Source organism: Manis javanica, chromosome 14 (genome assembly GCF_040802235.1).
Source record: "Manis javanica isolate MJ-LG chromosome 14, MJ_LKY, whole genome shotgun sequence".
In the NCBI taxonomy this organism is placed as follows: domain Eukaryota; kingdom Metazoa; phylum Chordata; class Mammalia; order Pholidota; family Manidae; genus Manis; species Manis javanica.
Window position 1 is genome coordinate 93,803,090 of NC_133169.1, and position 25,012 is coordinate 93,828,101.

General features: G+C 48.0%; 1 protein-coding gene and 1 long non-coding RNA gene across 11 annotated transcripts in view; one reads left to right on the plus strand and one right to left on the minus strand.

Annotated features, from left to right (window-relative positions):
• SH3TC2 (SH3 domain and tetratricopeptide repeats 2) overlaps positions 1–8,645 on the minus strand; it is a 54,000-nt gene extending 45,355 nt beyond the window's left edge. For 2 of the 10 annotated variants that reach the window (XM_073222000.1, XM_073221998.1), the window contains exons 1-2: positions 8,475–8,645; positions 7,758–7,872 (exon numbers count right to left, since the gene is read on the minus strand). Coding sequence is in view for 3 of the 10 variants with exons in the window: in XM_037006199.2 (XP_036862094.2) it covers positions 4,391–4,442 (52 nt within the window). In the remaining 7 variants the exon portion in view is untranslated. Of the gene's footprint in view, positions 1–4,390; positions 4,598–7,757; positions 7,879–8,474 lie in introns of those variants that run through there. The other 8 variants (XR_005057994.2, XM_073222001.1, XR_005057995.2 and 5 more) reach the window with 6 other exon arrangements.
• A 792-nt stretch (positions 8,646–9,437) lies between these two features.
• On the plus strand, positions 9,438–24,787 carry LOC140846249 (uncharacterized). The gene is made up of 2 exons (XR_012125255.1): positions 9,438–15,483; positions 15,714–24,787. It is a non-coding gene; the product is annotated as an uncharacterized lncRNA (long non-coding RNA).
• Positions 24,788–25,012: the final 225 nt, after the last annotated feature.

Sequence of the window (25,012 nt, forward strand, 5' to 3'; positions counted from 1 at the left end):
ACACAGCCCAGCTAGTAACAGAGTCAGAGGCCATGCAGATCACTGAATGTAGACATTGCTGTCTCCCTACATTGACCCACCCACCGATACAACTGAGGTCTCAGGTCTCTGATTGGGGTAGCACCTCGCTCAAAAAAATTTGCTGGAAATGAGAAGTCACTCCCCTTTCTCCTCTCACCGTCTCTCCTTGCTCCTAACACACCCATTACCACCCCAACCTTAAGGAGAAAACTAAGCAGAGGTGTTCCCCTGTAGGCTTTATTTCTCCACCCCCACATTTTTTTCCTTCTTTGACCAGATAAGCATACCACTAGCAGTTTTTATGATATAAAACCACATTGTTCTTGTTGGGACAAATCTCAGATTAGAACTACAGCTACTGGATGGATGGATGTATAGATGGATGGATGAATGTATCACAGATCATATTGTTGAGCCAAAAAAACCAAAAAACAAAAAGCAAGTTGCATGATAATATCATTTTGTTTAAGTTTAAAAATCTTCAAAATGAATTCTTTTCAATGATTATCAAGTACACTAATATGTAATAAAACCACAAAACCACTGAATTCATGAAATTGAGGAACTTTGGGGAGGGAGAGATGAATGAGATTGGGAAGAACTCCCAAGAGACCCTAATTGTATCTGCAATGTTTTGTTTTTCCCAAAAATAAGAAAGCAGTAAGGCAGTTCTGAAGCTAAATCAGCATAATGTGGAAATTTGCTAAACCTAGACTATGGCTTATTGTTCTAATATTTTTCTTTATCAGCCAGTTCAAAATGCCTCACAAGCTTTTAAAGTTCAAATGTGAAGCACTATTTACTATTGTTGGTATTCACCCTTGATCTCCTATTATTATACTGATAATTCATATTTGCCAAAAAGGTTGAAAGGGAAGTTACAAATACCAGCAATCAATACAAGCAAATGTGCCTCACCCACACCCTCTGTCTAAGGGTGTTAACTCTGCCAAGTTTCTTCAGGGAGGTGTTGAGGATAAGGGGGCAGTGCTAGAAGCTTTTAGACCAATACACTTTGACATTACTTGCTCTGTAATCCCAAGTGAGCAGCTGTAGTTTATCAAACGGTGGCAAGAACCTCCAAGTGCTCAGGAAGTGGGAGATGACAGCAATGACTAGAAAGCCACCTCCTCACCATGTGCAATCAGGAGATTCATGCGAGCAAATGAAACACATCAGGGGGAACAGAGGCGACAGCAGGGCCCATGTGTGGGAATGCAGCATGCCTGGTGGTGTCCAAGGCAACACGCTTCATTGTGTCAGACAGCAGCAAACCAGCGGGCAGCTGGTCAGGGCTCAGCGCTATCAAGAGCCTTCTCCTTTCCCGCCTCCCTTACCCCTAAGGGCTGTTGGTCCTCTCTGTTTATTCCCACTGAGGAAGACACAATGGCAGATGCAGCCAAAGCAACAAGAGCGGAGTCCTGCTCCAGGGGGGTCAGGAGAAGGGGTGTGGGAGCGGTCCTTTTTAGCTGACAGCAAAACAACCTGCAACTGCTGAGGGTGACTCCTCGGCAGCCAGGCCCTCTGCTAAATCCATGAGACGAATTATCTGCTGACCTCACAAAAGCCTCCTGTAAAGGAGACCACTATCAGATCCAGTTCACAGACAGGAAAACTGAGGTTCGAAGAATTTAAGAGACTTACCCAAACTCGATAACTATTAAGTCACTCCAGGATGTGTCTCATACTTTGCTCCATTTCTCTAAGACAAGTAGGAGAACCTCAAAGGGGATGTTTATATCAGCCGGCCTCAGACCTATACCACCCGTGCATCCTCCTGAGGGAAACGCCCTGACCAATAGCTTGGGGAGATGGCATGAAAAGCCTCAATATAAAAAAATGGCAGGCTGACTCTTGGTGAAAAAGTGTATCCAGGATGCCAACCAATTACCAGTGGCAAAAATCAGGGGAAACAATGAAACTCTTGAATTTCAGTGCCATCATAACTCTGAGCATTTCTGTAATGTTGGTTCACTTGTTTGTGTGTTTTGAGCTGCACAACTCTTTTACATGGTATCTTGACTGAAGAACAGGATGTCAAATAGAAACAGAGCTGCTACAACTGAAGCTGGGGTCAGGGAACAGGAACAGAGCTCCCTAAGACACCCCTGTAGGCCTAGTTTACACCCCCCTCGTTTTATAGATGAGCAAACAGAGACCTAGAGAGAAAGCATGATATGCTGGGGTCATAGAAATATAACTAATATGGTTATCATTTATTGGGCTTAATTAATATGGTTGACCGTGTGCCATGGTTTTTTAAGTGTTTCACATGTAGACTTAATCCCCCCCACAACCCTGTGAGGAAGGCATAATTATATTATAAATCCGCAATGAGACTATTTACAATAGCCAAGATATGGAAGCAACCTAACTGTTCATCAGTAGATGAATGGATAAAGATGTGGTACATATACACAGTGAAATATTATTCAGCCATAAAAAGAAAATGAATCCTACCATTTGCAACAACATGGATGGAGCTAGAGGGAATTATACTCAGTGAAATAAGCCAGGTGGAAAAAGACAAGTACCAAATCATTTCACTCATATGTGGAGCATAACAATAAAGCAAAACTGAAGGAACAAAAAGGTAGCAGGCTCACAGACTCCAAGAAGGGACTAGCAGTTACCAAAGGGGAGGGAGTGAGGAGAGTGGGTGGGGAGGGAGGGAGAAGGGGATTGAGGGGGACTGTAATTTGCAATTACAATATAGGTAGGTCACAGGGAAGGCAGTACAGCACAGAGAAGATAAGCAGTGACTCTGTGGCTTCTTACACTGATGGACAGGGACTGTAATGTGGTGAGGGTGGGGACTTGATAATATGGGTGAATGTAGTAACCACCATGCTGCTCTTGTGAAACCTTCATAAGATTATGTATCAGTGATACCTTGATTAAAAAAAATCCACAGATGAGGAAACTGAAGCATGCAAAGATTGAATAAATTGCTCCAGGCAAGTCAAAGAACCAAATTTGAACCCAGACACTGTGGCATCGAAGGCATTCACCCGTGATGTCTGCCTGGTCTACCCGGAGGCAGACTGCCAGATCCAGAGCCCAGGTCCCTGACTCACAGACTTTCAGATCCCCCCACTTCCATGCAAGGTCTGTCCCCATGGGGTACATGGAGATTTAGGGGGAGGGTCTGGAAAGTTTATAAATCTTAGAAATCTAGAGAAGCAAAATAATTTCAAACCTGCAGGTCATGCCTTTTGTGTCAAGGGCATTATTTGTGTGTGTGTCTGGGGAGGGGAGGTGTTTGCTTATAGTTTCAAGTTCAGGGTGGCCTTAGTCTGGGGACCTCTCCCTGTGAAGGTGCAAGGTGCCTAGACTGGGGCTTTCAGCAGATGAAGCAGAACATGGCTGCCTCAGGTTTGGTTTACGGACCTCTGGGGCCTTCTACATTATCCAGCCCAGGTCACAGGACTATAGCAGGATGTCATCTGTCAAAGAGTAGAAAGCCTTGGCAAGGGTTCTCCTGGTCTCTGCCCCCAAGGAATCACGGGGGTGCTCCAGGAAGAGGCAGGATCCTAAGGAGGGCTGGGGATGATTCCTTGGCGTCATGCTCACCTATTTCCCAAGCAGGTCCTCCACCACGCCAACCCCTCCCACAAGCCTCCATTCGTCCTGACAAGTGCCATAGCAAGACCACAGGACCTCCCCTTGGCCCTGCTCTGAAAGAAGCAAGGAGCTTGCAGCAGGGTGACCACCCACTCCGGTTGCCTGGGACTGTCTTGGGTTCGGCACTGACGGCATTCTGGGAAAACCGTTCCAGGCAAATCAGGATGGTTGGTTACCCAATGTTAAGTCTCAGATGACTTAAGAATTTCTTAGAGCAACAACTCTCTGTGGCCTCAACTTGATACACAGCCCACCCCCACCTTCACCCTGCAAAATCACACTATAACAGGTAGGAGGCAAGAAACTGCCTGTTTTTCTCCAGTAATAGCAACCCTGATGAAAATAGGGTGGAGTGACTAGTTTATGGCCGAGGTTATGCCCACCGTGGGCCCCAGAGGAACTCGCAGCCTGAGCTTTCTTCCTGGCCTAGGGGATCTTGGGAGGAAAGGGTGGAAGGGCGTAGTCACACCCTGGGAGCTGCAGCCAAGGGCACCACTCCTTCCACAGCTGCTCAAAGCCTCTCTCTTCAGGAGAAGCCCATGCTTCCCAGGCTTCACTCCCTTTCTACCAAGCCAGAATAACAGATGCACAGGAGGGGGCCAGGGAGCCAGAAGGCACAGACACCTCCCTGCCTTTGGAGGAGCAGCTTCCCCAACCCAGCAGACCCCTGAGTCGTCCCTGAACCAATCATGTCGGCCAAGCCATAGGCCAGAGCCCTCCCCCCACACTGCCCCAGGCAACTCACCTGGGCCCCAGGACAGACTTGGCTCCCCCGGGATGCAGAAGCAGCCACCCATGTGTGCACCATCCTCCCCAGGCTGAGGCCCCTGGGAACACCAGCCAGAAGAGCCCTGGGAGGGGACAGCCTCCCAATGCGTCCTCCCTCCCGCCTCCTCCCTGGCACACGACTGACCAAGGCCTGCTCTGCACAATGCAGCCTTTGATATCCGGCTGCCGCAGGAGGCCCAGGGGGGGTGGGAGGGGCTGCCCGGCCCTCAGGACCACAGTCCTTGCACTGCAGGCCTCTGACTGGAAGCAGTGCTTCTCCCTGCCTCTCTGAAGGTCACTGCCTGCCTCTCAGGCTGTGGCGCATTCCTTGAATTCTAGATTGAGATGCACAGTTTGGTTCCTGTGGGGGCGGCCTGGGTGGGGAAGGAGGGCACAGGGCATCAAGGCCGCTGTTGTTGCTCCCTCTCTGACTGCTGTGGCCCACACCCCCTGGCCTGCCCCTGGGAAAGTGCTCCGCCCAGCCTCTCTCTGCGCACACCTCCCTTGGCTATTCGGGCGAAGCTGGAGCTGTGGGCATGGCCTCGCACCTCAGCCTCAGACGCATCCGTGAGCTGACTCCTCGCTGGTGATGTGCAAACCCCCAGGTCTGGCTCCAGAGTCTTGGTGGGAAGGAATCTGGGCAATTGCCTGACGGAGCCCTGCATCCAACAGGTGAGAGGATAGGGACCAAGTATGGTAAGGCTGCAAGTATGCACAAAATCTAGTTGTGCAAAGAGACCTCATCTGCTTTTTTAATAGCGGAGCAGGGGAATGCAGTTGACACAGTGTGGCTGAATTTTTTTTTTTAATTTCCCATGATATCTCCCAGAGAAAACAGAAAAACATGGCTGAATGCCAACAAGGTTCAACAAAGACAGGGCCAATCTGACAGCCGAGCTCAAGGGTCACTCATTACTGCCCATTTCCTGAATGCCCAGACGAAGGTCAGCACTGGGTGCCCCTAGGGTGAGGAGGTGTAGGCTGAAGGAAGGCACGTCCTGGAGGCCTCCTCGCAGTCTGGACTTGAGGTCAGCCTCACAAGCCCTGTAGGAGGGAGGTGGCCAGGTGAACCTTATTTTCTGGGAGGAGCATGGGGAGACTGTGGCGGAGGAGGAGAGCCCTGGGAGTGGTCGGTGGTGTCCCCCGCACAGGGCAGCTCAGCCCCAGGTGTCGGAGTCTCAGCCACACCTCAAGTCCAGCTTGAGTTTCAGTGCTGACTCATCTTGACTCCAAGTTACTGAATATTTACCACTAACCAGGCACTCGTTACACATTACTTCATTTAAACCTTCGAACAGCCCCATAATGTAGGCATTCTCATCTCTATCTGCAAGTGAGGAACTAGTGAAGAGGGCTGTATAACTTGTCCACAGCCCCACCATGTATGAATCTCACGTTTAGGACCTGAGGCAGGTCTAGCTGACTGCACAGCCCAGCAGCTTCACTTTTCTGATATACAGGCTCTTTCCACGACTCCGGTGAGGAAGGATTTGGTGATCTGTTGCTGAGCTCTCTGGAGCTAGTTGACCCCTTAGGGGAGGCCCAGGAGGGGAGGCTGGGGCTGGGAGGGCAGGGGGCTCTGTGATCACAGCACCACCATGGAGGATGTCATCTCTGTGCACATCCGTTTAAAGTAGCCACTTCCCATAATGTGTTCCATGTTCCTTTTACCTCAGTGAAGCACAGCATCTTAAGTATGAAATAGGATGTTTTCTTGGGCCTCAGATAAAAGGGCAAGGATCTCTTTGGAGAGCAACTATTCAAAACTTTGGGAGGTATGTGAGAATCAGACAGTGAAGAGAAACTATGGTGTAGCCTGCACGAGATGACAAATGCATGAACTTACTTCTCCTTGACTCACCTCCACACCATTCTTACCTAAGTGCAGCAACAGAGATCGGAACTTGTACATAATGGAGACCCACCAATGGAAAGCCATCTGTCCTAGAAGACACCCCAAAGCCGTTGAAGGAGACGCACACTTTCGCAAATCTGTTCTGGCTAAAGTCACCGCTTCTTTTGCAATGCAAAGAAACCAGTGCTATTCTGCCTGTGGGCAGCTCAGATGAATTAGCCAAAACAAAGAGCTTTCAGAGAGCAGCAGGTGCAAAGGCTCTGAGGCTGGGCCAAGCATGTTAAAGAAAAGGCACGTGTGCCTGGAGTCTGGTGAGGCAGGGCATATAGACAAAGTCAGAGAAAGTGGCAGTGGCAGGATCTTGAAGGATTCAGCTTTTACTCCAAGCGAGAGGGGAGCCAATGGACGACACTGAGCAGAGGGCTCACATAATTGACTTATGCTTTTAAAGGAACACCCTGGCTGCTCCGTGGAAAATAGGCTGCGGCTGGAATTCCAGGTATGCAGCAACTGTAACATCCCAGAGAGAGGATGATGGCCTACGCCAGAGTGATAGCACTGGCGGGGTGAGAAGGGCCTAGGCAGTATCAGGTGCATTTTTGAATGAAGACTATATTAGCCAAGGCTCCCCAGAGGAACAGAACCAATAGGATGTGTCTGTGATGCAAGGAAGGTGCGGCCCAGCCTATGGAGAAGCCCCCGCCAGGCTAGAGGCAAAGAGGAACATGGTGTGAAGATATCCCTCTGGCGTGCGACCCGACATTCTGACTCTGGAAAACAGGCACCCAGATTTTCAGGTAAAGTTTCCAAACTTTTAAAATTTCACAAACTGATTGAGAATGTCTTCCAGAGCACCGTATGGGCCAAATGCTCCAGACCTCCAAACACGCCTGCAAGCCAAATCCAGTCCCGGAGCAGGCAGCTTGCCCCTTCCCATGTAAGACCGAGGGTTTCTTCTTGGAAAATGTACCGTCTAGTTGGGATTATAAAATAAGCCCTTGGGTACTATAATTAAGGGGAAAAACTGAAAGTCCATGTTATGGGTGAAATTGTGGCCCCCAGAATATGATATGTTGAATGCATTCTCCCAGTACCTTGGAATGTGACTTTACTGGGGAATAGGATTGCTGTAGGAATAGTTATTTGAGTTCTTGCGGGAGCGGAGTAGGCCCCTGATCCAATATGACCGGTGACCTCTAACAAATAAAAGATCCCTGGGAAAAGACAGAGCCACGCAAGGAGAGGCCCCTGTACCAGCGAAGGGAGAGAGCAGAGCGAGGTGTCCCCAAGCCCGGGAACGCCAAGCGGCGAGGAAGATCCCCCTGTAGGTTTCAGAGGGAGCGCAGCCATACAGACACCTTCCAGCCTCCAGAATTATGAGGCGATATATTTCCGTGGTTTTAAGCTACCCAGTTTGTAGGACTCTGTTAGGGCAGCGCTGGGAAACAAACGCAGACGCGACCAGAGGGAAGGACAGCACGTCACTTACCCAATCACATTCGACGAACTACTCTGTGCGACCGCCCACGACCTCTAGGCGGCGCTGTAGGCCGCGAGGCTCCGCGGAGAAGAGCAGGGAGGCCCTCCCTCCTGCGGCCCCCGGGCTGGTGGAGGAAGGAAGACCGGAAACGGACGGGTAAGTGACCGACGCGCTGTGTTGGCCGGTGGGAGCGTCGGGGAGAAGCAGGAGGGGGAGCGGGGCTCCCGGAGCGGAGGGCGGCCGTTCTCTGAGGGGCAGAGAGGAGTCGCCCGAGAGGGTGAGAGCCGAGCCGTTGAGGGGCCGGCGGTCCCGGCGTCCGGGGGGAGTCCTCCGGGGAAGGCCTGGGCCGCAGTGGGCCCGGCGAAGCAGGGGGGGGACCGGGAGACCGTGACCAGAGCAGGGCGAGGAAGGGGCAGGGAGCGGGGGCTCCTTCGGGGGCGCAGCGGGGCCCAAAGGAGGAGCTGTGCACAGACTGGGCAGAGCCCGAGAAGCGGCCCCGCAGGAGCCGGTGGCAGGCAGGGCTGATGGCGGGAGCAGGGTCCCTGACAGCGGGACGGGGCCTGACCCAGGCGGGGCCGCAGGTGGGCAGGGGCTGGAGGGCCCGGGTCGCCATCCTCCCACCCCCGCCCCGCCCAGCAGCTGAGTTCCTGGAAACCGGGCAGCGTCCCGGGCCCAGGCCGAGGGAGAGAAGGGGGGCGGGGGCGGGGCCGAATGTGCCGAGCTCACCGGACCCTGGTAAGGATGTCGGCTTTCGCTCTGAGTGAATGGCAGTGATTGCAGGGTGTTGAGCAGAAGAATGGTGTGATTTATGGGACCGAAGAATCACAGGAGTAGGCGGCTATTGCAGTGGCCCGAGCAGGAGTGTAGCTTGCCCCAGGGTGGTGGGTGGCAGGGGACGTAACGAGTCTGGCGAGATTCTGGTTTCTTCTGAAGGCAGAGGCAGAATTATCTGACTGACGAGAGGGAGGGTGTGAGAGGAGGAGGCACGAAGGGTGGCTCCCCACCTTTGGGCACTGGTGACGAGTTCAGGGGAACTGGCACTGCGGGGGTGGGGGGCCCCGGGCAGAAATGTAAGTCTCTTAACCTGCAGTTCATTCATCACCTGTTGATTTCTGTATTTGTTGTGGACATTAATAATAACCATCACCATACATGTTTACTAAATTCTTATTATGTGAACACGTGAATAGTCCACACTGAATCTTCAGCCCACCTACTTGAAGATAAGGAAACCAGGAGCCTGAGTGACCTGCCCCGGCCCACCCCACTGACGGGCGCAGCAGAGTCCGGGTTCAAGCCCCGGCCGTGTGACTCCAGACCTCCGGTCCTCACCCCCGGTTAGTGCCTGTCGCCCTGCCGGGAAGATGAACCCACTCTGCGTCGGGGTGGCCCCGCAGCCGTCAGAAAGTGCAGGTCACCACGCCACTGGCCATGTGTTCTGCAGACTTCCCCTACGGGGGATGCCCACCGTGCTCTCGCCGACAAGGGTCAGCCCAGGAACTGGCAGCAGCAGCTCCAGGGGTTGGCGGGGCTGCTGACCTGCTGACCCAGGCAGAGGTCACCAAGCTGCCGGCCCTGACCTCACCCGGGACAGCAGACCGCTCTTTCCAGAACGTCGGCCTCCTGCTGCTTGACTCCCACAGCCGACCTGGGGTCCAGGGCAGACAAGCCTCACCCTGCAAGGTTAGCAGTAGAAGTGACCCTACACAGTAATGGTCTCTACTCACTCTCCTGCCCACCCATTTTAAAGACAAGGAAACCGAGGCCCCTAAAAACTAAGTCACTTGTGCAACACTACTTCCTACGTGATTCTGACTAGCTGTCGGTGTGGCTAATGATGCCTCAGGGATTTCTTTCACAGGGACGAGGGGCAGGGGTATAGACCTCGAGGTCTTCAATGCCCAGCTCTCCTTAAGCTTATCATACTAAAATTAATTTAAAGCCTTAACCAGCAGGGGGCAGCACAGGCAGGGTATTTGCGTTACAGAGAAAATCATTCGGGTGACCTTTTTATTCTTCATAAGTACAAAGACCACAATAGCAACGTAAAAATTGTACAGGACATCCCTGTTTATGAAGCTCCTCCGACGTCACTGACGCCCTACGTCTTTGCATCATGCCTGTGAAATAGATTTTTGTGTGAGTGAGGACATGTCTGGGAGAGAGAAGCCAGGTGATTTTTCTAAGGCCTTATTTCTAATAATGGGCAGAGATGGGTTTTTCCACATGTTCTGGGAGCAGTGGGGAGAGTGACAGGGGAGGAATCACACACAAGAGCTTCATCACCTAGAGCTTGGAACATGAGCCAGAAGTGTGAACACACACACACACCCCAGCAAAACCTCCACTCCCACCTCACTACTGTCTTCAGCAATTCTGTCTAGTAATAAAGTCCAGGTGCCTCTAGCCTGCACAGAGCCATATTCCTATAGAGGTTAAGAAAACTTACCATCCATACACTCACATGGAATTAGAAAAAGTGAGATAGAGAGAGAACCATTTAAATAGATAAACTAGTTCTTAATTTTTAAAGTGAGTTTTTTCATTTTGTTATCAATCTATAATTACATGAAGAACAGTATGTTTACTAGACTCCCCCCTTCATCACGTACCCTCCACATACCCCCTCACTGTCCATCAGCATAGTAAGATGCTGTAGAATCACTACTTGTCTTCTCTGTGTTGCACAGCCCTCCCTATGTCCCCCCCCACATTATACATGCTAATCGTAAGGCCCCCTTTCTTTTTCCTAGCCCTTATCCCTCCCTTCCCACCCATCCTCCCCAGTCCCTTTCCCTTTGGTAACTGTTAGTCCATTCGTGGGTTCTGTGATTCTGCTGCTGTTTTGTTCCTTCAGTTTTTCTTTGCTCTTATACTCCACATAAGAGTGAAATCATTTGGTACTTGTCTTTCTCCACCTGACTTATTTCACTGAGCATAATACCCTCTAGCTCCATCCATGTTGTTGCAAGTGGCAGGATTTGTTTTCTTCTTAAGGCTGCTTCTTTATCCATTCATCTACTGATGGACACTTAGGTTGCTTCCATTTCTTGGCTATTGTAAATATAGTGCTGCAATAAACATAGGGGTGCATCTGTCTTTTTCAAACTGGGCTGCTCCATTCTTAGGGTAAATTCCTAGAAATGGAATTCCTGGGTCAAATGGTAAGTCTTATTTTGAGCATTTTGAGAAACCTCCATACTGCTTTCAACAATGGTTGAACTAATTTACATTCCCACCAGCAGTGTAGAAGGGTTCCCCTTTCTCCACACAAACTCGCCAACATTTGTTGTTTGTCTTTTGGATGGTGGCAGTCCTTACTGTTGTGAGGTGAACTCATTGTGGTTTTAATTTGCATTTCTCTGATGACTAGCGATGTGGAGCATCTTCTCAAGTTTCTGTTGGCCATCTGAATTTCTTCTTTAGAGAACTGTCTGTTCAGCTCCTCTGCCCATTTTTTAATTGGATTATTTGCTTTTTGTTTGTTGAGTTGCGTGAGTTCTTTATATATTTTGGATGTCAACCCTTTTTTGGATCTGTCGTTTATGAATATATTCTCCCATACCGTAGGGTACTTTTTTGTTCTATTGATGGTGTCCTTTGCTGTACAGAAGCTATTCAGCTTGATATAGTCCCACCTGTTCATTTTTGCTTTTGTTTCCCTTGCCTGGGGAGATATGTTCATGAAGATGTCACTCATGTTTATGTCCAGGAGATTTTTGCCTATGTTTTTTTCTAAGAGTTTTATGGTTTCATGACTTACATTCAGGTCTTTGATCCATTTCGAATTTACTTTTGTGTATGGGGTTAGACAGTGATCCAGTTTTATTCTCTTACATGTAGCTGTCCTGTTTTGCCAGCACCATCTGTTGAAGAGACTGTCATTTCCCCATTATATGTCCATGGCTCCTTTATCATACATTAATTGACCATATATGTTTGGGTTAATGTCTGGAGTCTCTAATCTGTTCCACTGGTCTGTGGCTCTGTTCTTGTACCAGTACCAAACTGTCTTGATTACTGTGGCTTTGTAGTAGAGCTTGAAGTTGGGGAGTGAGATCCCTCCCACTTTATTCTTCCTTCTCGGGATTGCTTTGGCTATTTGGGGTCTTTAGTGTTTCCATATGAATTTTTGAACTATTTGTTCCAGTCTGTTGAAGAATGCTGTTGGTAATTTGATAGGGATTGCATCAAATCTGTATATTGCTTTGGGCAGGATGGCCATTTTGACGTTATTAATTCTTCCAAGCCAAGAAGAGCATGGGATGAGTTTCCATTTGTTAGTGTCCTCTTTAATTTCTCTTAAGAGTGTCTTATAGTTTTCAGGGTATAGGTCTTTCACTTCCTTGGTTAGGTTTATTCCTAAGTATTTTATTCTTTTTGATGCAAATGTGAATGGAATTGTTTTTCTGATTTCTCTTTCTGTTAGTTCATTGTTAGTGTATAGGAAAGCCACAGATTTCTGTGTGTTGATTTTGTATCCGGCAACTTTGCTGTATTCCGATATCAGTTCTAGTAGTTTCAGAGTGGAGTCTTTAGGGTTTTTTATGTACAATATCATGTCACCTGCAAATAGTGACAGTTTAACTTCTTTACCAATCTGGATTCCTTGTATTTCTTTGTTTTGTCTAAATGCCATGGCTAGGACTCCAGTACTATGTTGAATAACAGTGGGGAGAGTGGGCATCCCTGTCTTGTTCCCGATCTCAGAAGAAAAGCTTTCAGCTTCTCGCTGTTTAGTATGATGTTGGCTGTGGGTTTATCATATATGGCCTTTATTATGTTGAGGTACTTGCCCTCTATACCCATTTTGTTGAGAGTTTTTATCAGGAATGGATGTTGAATTTTGTCGAATGCTTTTTCAGCATCTATGGAAATGATCATGTGGTTTTTGTCCTTTTTGTTGATGTGGTGGATGATATTGATGGATTTTTGAATGTTGTACCATCCTTGCATCCCTGGGATGAATCCCACTTGGTCATGGTGTATGATCCTCTTGATGTATTTTTGAATTCGGTTTGCTAATATTTTGTTGAGTATTTTTGCATCTACGTTCATGAGAATATTGGTCTGTAGTTTTCTTTTTTGTTGGGGTCTTTGCCTCGTTTTGGTATTAGGGTGATGTTGGCTTCATAGAATGAGCTTGGGAGTATTCCCTTCTCTTCTATTTTTTGGAAAACTTTAAGGAGAATGAGTATTATATCTTCTCTGTATGTCTGATAAAATTCCAAGGTAAATCCATCTGGCCTGGGGTTTTGTTCTTGGGTAGTTTTTTGATTACCGCTTCAATTTCTTTGCTGGTAATTGGTTTGTTTAGATTTTGTATTTCTTCCTTGGTCAGTCTTGGAAGGTTGTATTTTTCTAGGAAGTTGTCCATTTCTTCTAGGTTTTCCAGCTTGTTAGTATATAGGTTTTCATAGTAGTCTCTAATAATTCTTTGTATTTCTGTGGGGTCCGTCGTGATGTTTCCTTTCTCATTTCTGAATCTGTTGATGTGTGTTGATTCTCTTTTTCTCTTAATAAGTCTGGCTAGAGGCTTATCTATTTTGTTTATTTTCTCAAAGAACCAGCTCTTGGTTTCATTGATTTTTTTCTATTGTTTTATTCTTCTCAGTTTTATTTATTTCTTCTCTGATCTTTATTATGTCCCTCCTTCTGCTGACTTTAGGCCTCATTCATTCTTGTTTTTCCAATTTCGTTAATTGTGACATTAGACTATTCATTTGGGATTGTTCTTCCTTCTTTAAATATGCCTGGATTGCTATATACTTTCTTCTTAAGACTGCTTTTGCTGCGTCCCACAGAAGTTGGGGCTTTGTGTTGTTGTCATTTGTTTCCATATATTGCTGGATTTCCATTTTAATTTGGTCATTGATCCATTGATTATTTAGGAGCATGTTGTTAAGCCTCCATGTGTTTGTGGGCCTTTTTGCTTTCTTTGTACAATTTAGTTCTAGTTTTATACCTTTGTGGTCTGAAAAGTTGGTTGGTAGAATTTCAGTCTTTTTGAATTTACTGAGGCTCTTTTTGTGGCCTAGTATGTGGTCTATTCTGGAGAACGTTCCATGTGCACTTGAGAAGAATGTGTATCCTGTTGCTTTTGGATGTAGAGTTCTATAGATGTCTATTAGGTCCATCTGTTCTAGTGTGTTTTTCAGTGCTTCTGTGTCCTTACTTATTTTCTGTCTGGTGGATCTGTGCTTTGGAGTGAATGGTGTGTTGAAATCTCCTAAAATGAATGCATTGCAGTCTATTTCCTCCTTTAGTTCTGTTACTATTTGTTTCACATATGCTGGTGCTCCTGTGTTGGGTGCATATATATTTATAATGGTTATATCCTCTCGTTGGACTGAACCCTTTATCATTATGTAATGTCCTTCTTTATCTCTTGTTAATTTCTTTGTTTTGAAGTCTATTTTGTCTGATACTAGTACTGCAACACCTGCTTTTTTCTCCTTGTTTGCATGAAATATCTTTTTCCATCCCTTGGCTTTTAGTCTGTGCATGTCTTTGGGTTTGAGGCGAGTCTCTTGTAAGCATCATATAGATGGGTCTTGTTTTTTTATCCATTCAGTGACTCTCTGTCTTTTGATTGGTGCATTCAGTCCATTTACATTTAGGGTGATTATCGATAGGTATGTACTTATTGCCATTGCAGGCTTTAGATTCGTGGTTACCAAAGGCTCAGGTTTAATTTCCTTACTGTCTAAGAGTCTAACTTAACTCACTTGGTATGCTGTTACAAACACAATCTAAAGATTCTTTTCTGTTTCTTCTCCTTTTTCTTCCTCCTCCATTCTTTATATATTAGGTATCATATTCTGTACTTTTTGTCTATCCCTTGACTGACTTTGGGGATAGTTAGTTTAATTTTGCATTTGCTTAAGCTGTTCTACTTTCTTTACTGTGGTTTTATTACCTCTGGTGACAGCTATTCAACCTTAGGAACACTTCCATCTAGCAGCTCCTCCAAAATAGGCTGTAGAGATGGTTTGTGGGAGGTAAATTCTCCCAGTTTTTGCTTATCTGGAAATTGTTTAAGCCTTCCTTCAAATTTAAATGATAATCTTGCTGGATAAAGTAATCTTGGTTCCAGGCCCTTCTGCTTCATGGCATTCCATACATCATGCCCCTCCCTTCTGGCCTGTAAGGTTTCTGCTGAGAAGTCTGATGTTAGCATGATGGCTTTCCTTTGTATGTGATCTTATTTCTCTGTCTGGCTGCTTTTAACAGTCTGTCCTTATCCTTGATCTTTTCCATTTTAATTACTATGTGTCTTGGTATTGTCTTCCTTGGGTCCCTTGTGTTGGAAGATCTGTGGATCTCCATGGCCTGAGAGACTAGCAAAATTATTAAAAACCGGACCCATCGCCCTCTTCCAGGGAGCAGGTAAAGGACCGGAGTGTGAGGTTCATGCTTCCGCCCCAACGCCAGGCTCCCCTCCGCCTACCAGACAGCCCCAGCGCAGGCTCCTCCGCCTCCCACCCCCACCCCCGCCCTGCTCCCACGGCGAAGGAGAGGGCAACCCACTTACTGCTTGCGCTCATGGTGACGCCTGTGCCCCGAGCCTTTCATGCAGGACGCAGGACCCGGCAGCTTTTTAAATCTTTGGATATTTCGACCTCACTCATCACCTGGGGGGTGAAAAGGCAGTCCAGTGCCGGCTGTCTCCCCGCAAGCGCTCGCCCCCTCTGCTGTCGCCCCCCGGTCTGGGCTGTAGCTACCGGCCTTGAAGGTGAGTGGGCCAGCCGGCAGGCACAGGTAAGAGCAGCATGGAGGAGGGGGCGGCAGCATGCGGGCCCCGCTGCCCCTGGGCCCCGAGTGCCAGGCGGGAGCAGGGCTGGCAGCGCCTGCTCGCGCACACCCCGGACGATCCAGCCCGGCGGCTCAGCGCCCGAAGGGGGTGTGGACCTCAGGGAGGCAGGGCAGGGCATTATATGTATCTAAAAGATGTTATTTCCCCAGTTTTAAGGGGGTGGCTATCATCCTTAGCCTGACATCCCAGACCCTGGTGCGCTGAGTCCCTCTGACAGGGACCAAGCTGGAAGTGAGAAGATGTGGTCCAGGTCTGCCTGAGATTCTGTGTGTCTGAGGGCAGGTAGTTCAGCCTCTCTGACACACTGTTTCCTTGGCTCTAAGTTGGGGTGTGAGTGTGCACGGCTTTTTGATTCTACACATGGTGTAACCAGAGTCATTCCATAGAGACAGGTCAATATTCAAATGAATGTCTGCCAAAGTCTCTCACGTCTTACACCTGTCTGGATCTCACTTTCCACTGAGCAGGAAAGTTTAGTTGCTCGAGGGTCCTCTGGTTGGGCTTGAATGAAGCTGTATGGAAATTCCCAGATGGGGGAAGTTTTCAGCAACTACCTCCTCAAAGACACTTTCTATCCCATTCTCTCTTCTTCTTCTGGTATCCCTATAATGCAAATATTGTTCTGTTTGGATTGGTTGCACAGTTCTCTCAATATTCTTTCATTCTTAGAGATCCTTTTCTCTCTCTGTACCTCAGCTTCTTTGTATTCCTCTTCTCTAGTTTCTATTTCATTTATCTTCTCCTCGGGATAGGAAAGAGCTGTTCCCTTCCTCCCGGCTGCTGTGCCTGTCTCCACTGCCTGAACCAGTGGGCCGAGCACACTGATATAAGCTTTTGTCCCAGAGCAGCCGGGTATGGATCCCTGCTTTCCACAAGCCGCCAGAATTCCAGTCACCCCAGGAACTCCGCCTGTCCCAGCTTTCCAACCCCATAATCAGAAGAGTATCATGAAAGCACCATGAGATGTAGGTCTGTGCTCCCAGCGCATATCTCCCGAGCTGGGTATTCAGCAGGCCCAGGCCTTCCCACTCCCTCCCTGCCCCTTTTCTCTTCCTCCCGCCAGTGAGCTGGGGTGGGGGAAGGGCTCAGGTCCCACGGAGCCACAGCTCTGGTACGTTAACCCATTCGGTGAGGTCTGCTCTTTTTTCCAGGTGTGTGCAGTCTGGTGCCGTCCTTTTTCCTTTTGCTGTCTCAGGATTAATTGCGCCAACTATATTTTCTAATTGTATCCAGTTTTAGGAGGAAGCCTCTGTCTCTCCTCTCACGCCTTTCATCTTTAATCCTTTTTCTAAAGTGAGTTGTAATGCCACAGACTACTACTTCTCAAATATTAAAGTGCAAACAAGCCACCTGGGAATCTTACTAAAATGCAGATTCTGATTCCCTAGGACTGAGGCAAGGCCCAGCTTTCTGCATTTTCCAGCAAGTTCCCCGGTAACGTGAAAGCTGCTGGTTCATGGATCAGTCTGACTAGTAAGGCCACAGCCCTTGCCACACTCTGCTGGTCCTTTCCACTGATGGGGGTCTCCAGTCAGAACAAGGCAGGGGTGACAGAACTGACACTGCTCCATTCCCTGCCTCTCACTGTGTGAGCATCTCCCCCCACTGAGAGTAACTCTTGTGTTTAAAGATGCATTTTATTCATACATGGCCCCTGAACCAAGCCTATCAATTAACCTCAAACTCTCCCAAAGAAACTATGATCATACCGTAACCCCAGGATTCTAGGTTGTTCCAAGGATTATTTGATTAAATGAGATTTTGAGGTCCAAACCTCTGATATGATACAAGCCTCATGTATGCAACACTACCATTGGCTTGAAGCAAAGGTGGAATTTTTGTGAGGAAAGGAGGAATTCTATTTTGTTTTTCATTACTGAATTACAGTGCTTTTCAGCCAGGGGCAATTTTGGTTTCTTGTGGGCATTATTAATATGTGGAGACATTTTTGGTTGTCACAGCTGGACACTGCCTTGTAGTGGGTAGAGGCCAGGATGCTTCTAGACATGCTGCAGCATACAGGACACTTCCCACAACAAAGAACGACCCAGCCCCAAATCTCAGTTATGCCGCTGTTGAGAAAACCTACCCTGTCCTACCCAGTCATCCACATCTGGATACTGATCCATCTCTTTGGCAACTTATTGAATGATTACTTGACTATTTCCACAGATCATGGGGAACTAAAAGGTTACAGGCAGCCACTCAAACTGTACACCTTCAAGATCTCACTTTCCATTGAGCAGGAAAGTTTAGTGGCTCGACAGTCCAGTGGTTGGACTTGAATGTCAATTCTGTCACTGAGAAGCTGGATGGAAATGAACAGGTTACATACAATCTCTCAATTTTCATTTCCTCAGACATCAAATGACTCTTAAGTCCCCCAAGGGCAAGGACTGCCTCTATTTGGGGCAGTCAGGTGTATACATTCTCCTGGCACCTAAATGCTTGTGTGTTTGTCAAAGGAATGAATGGTAGCTGACTTGCTTATAGCCCAGTGATTTTTAGAAATCCTGATTAGAGACTTGAATACTTGGGATCATTATTAACTGCACCTTGTCCTGGCAGAGCCAGACTTATACTCCGGGATATGCATAGTGTCCTTCACTAGGCGACCAGTCCTGGCAGTGGGGAAGACCTTAGGCTCTGACATCAGGCAGCCTGGGTTCAAATCTCAGCTCCACCCCCAATGAGTTTCAACATTTGATTTATCCTCTCTAAGCCTCAGTTTCTCCATTTGAAAAATAGGGGGTAATAACAATTCCTATCTCACAGGGCTCTAGGAAAAATTAAATAAGATAATGTATGCAAAGCCCTTGGAACCATGCCTGGCTCACAGCAAGCTTTTGGTAAAAGGAGGCTTTGCTCTACTTTTGGCCTGCAGCCTCTGCTCAGTTACCTCTCCAAAGGGAGGCAGGGACACAGCACTGAATCCGGAGCCTGGCTCCTGAGACCAAGCTGAGCTCGATCTTTTCTGAGGCGTGGAGAGTCAGGGGCTCCCCCTGCTCAACCCCCCACGCCTGAACAAGGGGCTTCGGAACTACTTCAGAAGTATTCAGAAATACTTCATCTTCCTCTGCATGCTCATTAGTCATATTCAGAATACAGCCCAAGTGACTAGATACCAGCCTTTCATTCTGCTAAAAGGCCAGAGGACACTAATAAAGATGTCAAAGCCAAAAATTGTTTGGAGAGCAAAGAAACAAATGAGAGAAGCCTGCAGCCTTTGATTCAATAATGAATTTTGCATAAAGGGCTCCGTATAACAGCCCACCAGAGGCCAGACTGCCACACACTCTGCAGTCCATTTTTTATGAGAAAGAGGACAATGGAAAAACAGCTAACCAAAACTGGTATTAGAGGCATATTAAAGGAAGTGTATTCAAGCATATATCTTGATTTGAGCACATGGGCCCAAGTCATTTCTATTTTATAGCCTAGTAAAAGCTTGGAGCTGAAGAAAAGCATCTAGTCCAATCTTTTCGTCTTCCAGATGAGCAAACTGAAGCATGCGGGCATTAAGGAACAGGCCCCGCACCTTCAGCATCAAGGGGCTTGCCCCTCTGTCCGGTCCTGCCTGGCTCAAGGATTCAACTCCTGACTGTAAGGGACTAGAAGAAACTTAGCACCCTTCTTCTCCAACTGCACTCTTCTCACTGAGCTTGTGATGGTCACACATTCGTTTACATAGTCTTCATGGAGCACTTACTATGTGCCACATGCCGCTCTGGGCACTTGTGCTACAGAGGACAGGATCAGTGCCCGCTCCTGATGCACCTACCTTCCCATGGGCAACACCATTGATAAAAGTGCACAAATAAATTGCACAGTATAACTTCCATCAGTGTTCTATTCTCTGAGGGAAATAACAGCATGTTGTGGCAAAGAGGGACATACAGCAGAAGGGAGACTTGGAAAGTCCGTCCAAGAGGCAGTGTTCACCAGAGGTGAGAACTGAGCACTGAGCCGTGAGAAGGAGCTGGTCCCGTGGAAGTCAGAGCGAGAGGGCTCAGGTCCGAAGGAACAGCAAGCATGTGCCCGAGGCAGGCACAGAAGGTGCGATGAGTAGAAAGGAAGCCCGAGTGACTGCAGCAGAGGGAGCAAGGGGAGAGGCGAGGGGAGGAGGGCAGAGTTAGGCTGGCACTTGCCCAGGGCTTCCCCAGAAGGTGGAAGCAGGACTGAGATTTGAACCGGAGCCTCCAGGCTTACAGGTTTTGGGGTTCTGTCAGCTGTGCCCTGCAGACCCATCTTGTTGAGCCTCCAGGTCCATTACAGGAGGACTCTGCCACACTGGCCCCTGGTCACTCTGTGCTCACACTCAGGGCCTGGCGTGGGACAGGCCTGCAGAAGCCATGGGGGCCCCCAGAAGCAGAGTGTCCGGACAGCATGGAGATGGGAAGTGGAACCTCCCCCTTCGGGCACTGTGACTCACACACGGTCAGTCAGTCAGGAGTTAGCCGTGCCTGCCCGGCAGAGGGCTCTAGTGAGAGTCTAAGGCTGACGGCTAAAATCATTCTTATTAATTGTTAATCACATGAAAAATCATGAATATATTTTCCTTATTAAAAAAAAGAAAGAAATGAAATGAAACGTGGTGCCTAAGGCTGATGTTTCCTTAGACTTCTCCAATCCTGGTCACATTTCAGCCCCTCATCCCACTTACAGCCACGTACTATTACTACCAGTTAAGTGGGAAAACGTCCAGGCCATTTCTCATGCCTTAAAGTGCATGCGTGTATATGCCTAGAAAAGACAGTGTGGTTCTTTTGAGTTCCTTTTAATAAGTTGTAGCTTATTGTAGGTCATGGCTCTGCAGCAACCCTTTGCCTCCCCCAGACTGTTCAATTCCCAAAAACATTGAGTAGCTCTCCATGTTTTTATATAAACTTGCACCTCGTTTTGCTAATTGCTGTGTAATATCCCTTGGCACGATATGCCACAGTTGATCTCACTATGAATTGTGATTTGGTGTTTGCCATCCTCCCTGAAGTGCAAACAAAATGCTGCTGCAATGTGATCACCTTTCTGTCTGCTTTGTGAGAAGTCCTCTGTGGCGGACGGAGGTCTTTGCTCTTAGATGCAACTCTCAAAATGAAGCACTCAAGTGTGGGACCTTCTAACTACCCAGTGGCCATCCAGATCCCAGCGAGCCTTCCTTATCATTACTGCTGTCACCGTTGACTCAGTGCGGGACGTCAGCCAATCCCCCACACCTTGGGGACTCTGTAGAAGCAGGAACTTATTTTTGATGAACTCTAAGAACTCCCACAGCAGTTGCGATCCAACACTGATTCTGGGTCATGAACTGTGGGTTTCTTTCACAACTAGAGGTCCAATTCCCAAGTGCCTTCGTCAGGCACTTGGCGGCCTGTGGATTGCAGTGTGTCACTCCGAACAGTGGGACACACTGTAATGGTGTTCCTGGGAAAATGACAAGCACACACCTATGCTGACCGCTGCCTGCCCTTTTCCATGGCCTTCCTGGATATCAGGGGATATGATGTCACCTTCTGCAAATTCTGTGTAAATGTTAATTCAAGATGAAGGAAAAATAATCACCACCTACTGTGCATAGACTTGAGTTTACAAAGCACACTGTTTCTCATTTCATTTGTGAAACAACCCTGAGATTTGCACAGGAAATGGGTAATTATAATATATATTGTAATAATGTTTAATGAACACTGTTATTCATTACAGCTGAATAGACTGGGACAACAAGAATCACGTGATGGCCCAAGGTCACATAGCTAGGAAGGGAAGACAAACCTGATCCCAGCTCTTTGGATTCCTACTCCTTTTTCTCTTGCACAGGACAACCCTGAACATCCCGGCTGTGCAGCTGTGAAGACCCGTTTGTAATGAGGAGAGACATGCATTCTCAGCAGAATGTAACGGATTCAGTGGAGGACCATATTCAGAGGTAGAATTTAGATCCCAAACAGCCAAACGAATAGAGGAAAGAGAGCCCAGTCATGGGAAGAGGGCATGGAGGTGATTTAGCTGCACTCTAAGAAGAGGTGGATATGCGCACGCTGTCTGAGAGGCTTTTCCTCCACCCATTACTTAAAGACACTCCCGGGGGTACTTCATGGGCAGGTCATGGATGACCTCTCTAGGGAGGTGGCAATGAAGCTAAGACGCAGAGGATGAGGGGATTCCGGCTTTGCAAAGAAACATGAAGAGCAAACCAGGTATAGGGAACAGTATGTGCAAAGTTCTCCAGATGGACAAACTCACTGGAAGGCCAGAGAAACCCTCCGTATGGGGAGCCATAAGAGGCGGGCCTCTTAATGACAGTCCGTCCTAGGAGAGCTCCGAGGCTGGCTTCCAGGATGAGAGGGGATTTGAGGGACTCTTGAGGAAGCGACTGACTTTATACAAGGCAAGCACAGCGAAGCACGGCACTCCAGGTAGGACTGGAGGCAAAAGAGACATTACTGGTGACTAAAGAGTAAGATTCAGTCTGTTAATCTGTAAAATGGAGAAGTAGGATAGAGGGTTCAGTGCATCCTGGTGGACACCCGTGAAGAAGCTGAGCCCAAGCTGGCAGGCCTCAGTCCGGCTCTCAGATCTCCTGGGTTCCCATCCGGAACTGGCTGTGCCCCAGTTCCTCGCTTCTGCTGGCAGAGTGGCCGTCAGGAAGGCGGCCCCAGCCACAGTTGGATGTGAGCGAGACCCCAGCAGAGCCCCGTGGTGGGACCGCCTGCTGCCAGCACCAAGGGCCCTGACACGCTGATAGCCAAGCCTGTTCCCTTGTTCCCCCCCAGAAGCTTCCCGAAGACCTTGGGACCCTCTGAATTTTTTTTAAACGTTTCTCCATGAAAACTGTGAGGAACAAGAGGGAGACGTGACCCCATCACAAACCTGTTCCAGCCTGGAAAGCGAGCCCATGCCCTGCCAGTTCTACCGTGGGCTTTGGGGCTCCCCCAGGGAGGAATGGAGCACAGACATGGAGGTGGGGAGCACCACACAAAGCACCGTCTCCTGGGGGGAGCCACCCTCTGCTCAGGGCCTGTGTCTCAGCACAAGCCAGTGGTGCCCTTGGGGCATCAAAGATCCCCACCCCAGCCTAGAACGTGTCAGTCTTCTGCCAAATTCCAAGCCAGGACAGCCAGAGGCTTGGAACCGAGGACATCCGAGCAGAATGGACTCATCTGATCCAGTCCTCCAATTATAAATGCAGAAACTCAGGTGCAGAGAGGGGGCTGCCAGTCAGGTTCTCCCAAGGCAAGCACTGCAGTGCATGAGCATTTACTAGGTGCCTGCCATGGTGCTGCTGTGCCTGTCGTCGCCGTTGACACTCACAGTGAGGAAGGTGTTGAGACCGTGGGTGCAGTCAGAGTAGGGTGAGGGCCTCTGGGAAAAGCAAGGCAGGATATTTGCAGTCAGAGCAGTGTAACTACATGCAAGGAAACCCCCTTCTAAAACTCTGTGTCAAACATTCAGCTCTACAGTCATTCTTCAGTGAGATCAGTTAATATTCCCCAGATAAAGAAGAGTAGCACATGTTATTATGCTAATCATTTCTAATCATGTGTAAGATTCACCTTAGCAGGCTAAAAGGCCCAGGCCTATGTGCTGTCTTTCCTCCTTCAGATCTGATGAGGTTATTTTGCAAACTGGGCAACTAATTTAGCAAGTAAGGCCAGGCATAAACAACACAGTAAAAGGCAAGAAGGATTCCACCTTAAAGATAAGATTGCATTTTAACACCCAAGAAGTTAAAATGTTAGAAATTGTTAACTTACTCTTCAGCAAACAATACCTCAGCCCACCTTGGGGGCTGAGCAGGTGGCCTTGTTTCATATGCCCCCAGGCCAAGATGCTGGTATCTCAGGGAGAAATCAACAGAGCAGGAAGTTACTTGTGTTAATTCTAAATATCCTGGGACCACTTAATAAGTCCACACCCTTAAGCTTTTTTCCATGTTCTTGAAAAATCCTCATCTGCCTATAAAACCCCTAGACAACACACCAGCCCAGACTCTCTTGTCCCCTCTGTCATGAGCCAGGAGCTCTGTCCTGTCACTTTATCTCTCAGTAAAAGCCTATACCTTGCTCTCCTACCTTGAGTGTTCGTGAAGCTCATTCTTCAGCTTTGTGAACAAGAACCCCAGCATCAGTGTTGCTGGGGTCCCTGCTTTACATGCAAATAAGCTAGGCCTAGAGAGGTTAAGTCATTTTCTGAAGGTCACACAGTGGTGGAGAATAGAGCCAGGACTCTAAGCCAAACCATTTTACCCCACTGCCTCCAGGCTCTTCATATCCTGGCACTTCAGGACTGTAAGCAGGACCTCTGACCTCCTAGCCCAGGAGAGCTACTTCCATCCCAGTCCTGTTCATCCTGAACGTGATCTTGACCACCTGCACCGCACTCAGCATTTCTGCTAAGAAGCCATTAGACCGACCTCCTGCATCTAGTCCCATCTTCCCTCCCACTTAGAATTTTCTCTTTGGCTTTTCAGCTCTGCAGCCACTCCTTCTCTCCCCACCCCTCCCTACACCAGATCGATGGATGGCTGTTCCTCCTTTCTCAGCCTCAGCTAAGTCACCTGCTGAGGACGCGCCCATCTCTTAGTCTCTTACTGCGCCCTCTGCTCTCAGTTACAGACTGTAATCCTGTGTGTGTGTTTATTTGTATGGTGTCTACTCCCCCCATGTTTCTGGCAGTCACAGTGCCTGGCAGGGAATAGACAATCAATTAGAAGTTGTTGAATAAATGAGCCAGTGAGTGAATGAACTGAAAAAGGAAAGAACACCTTAGTTTTTCTTCAAATGAATGTCTGCCAAAATCTCTCATGTCTTACACTTGCCTGAGTGATTTTGTTAAAACTACATCATCCAACAGTTAACCTTCATTCCAGGTAATTAGGGGTGCGTCTTTCAGGTCTTTTTCTATGTATTATAGCTGTACATACACAAAGTACCTATGGAAGTCCCCTTTGTGGGAAAATGTTAACTGTTTTATATGACACGATACGATATATGTAAGGTATCTCCCAGAGAGTATATATTATGTTGCATATAATACCTGTGCCACATGTGTGTATTATCCCAAAGAAGAATATGTTGTATATGTTTTTGTGCAATTTCTTTTCTTGTTAAGCCACACACCATGAAAGTCTCCCCCCACTATTGCCTGTAGATCTGGCTCATTTTGTTAACAACTACATATTATTTTTCAAAATAAAAATGAAAGTACTTGCTCTTTTCTTATGGGACATGATGGGATATTCAAATAACCTAGGCAGGACCAGTAGAAACTGGTGGATCATGAGAACCTCATCGGCCAGACAGGCTTTGCATTCGAGATGAGGACGAAAGAGCATGTTCGTGGGTGGACAGGAGTGGCGGGGTGAAGGCTGATGCGGAGGCTGGAGGAGCAGGATGCAGCCAGCGGGAGTGAGAGGAAGGCAACCAGGAGGAAAAGCTGGGGGTCCAGGGCC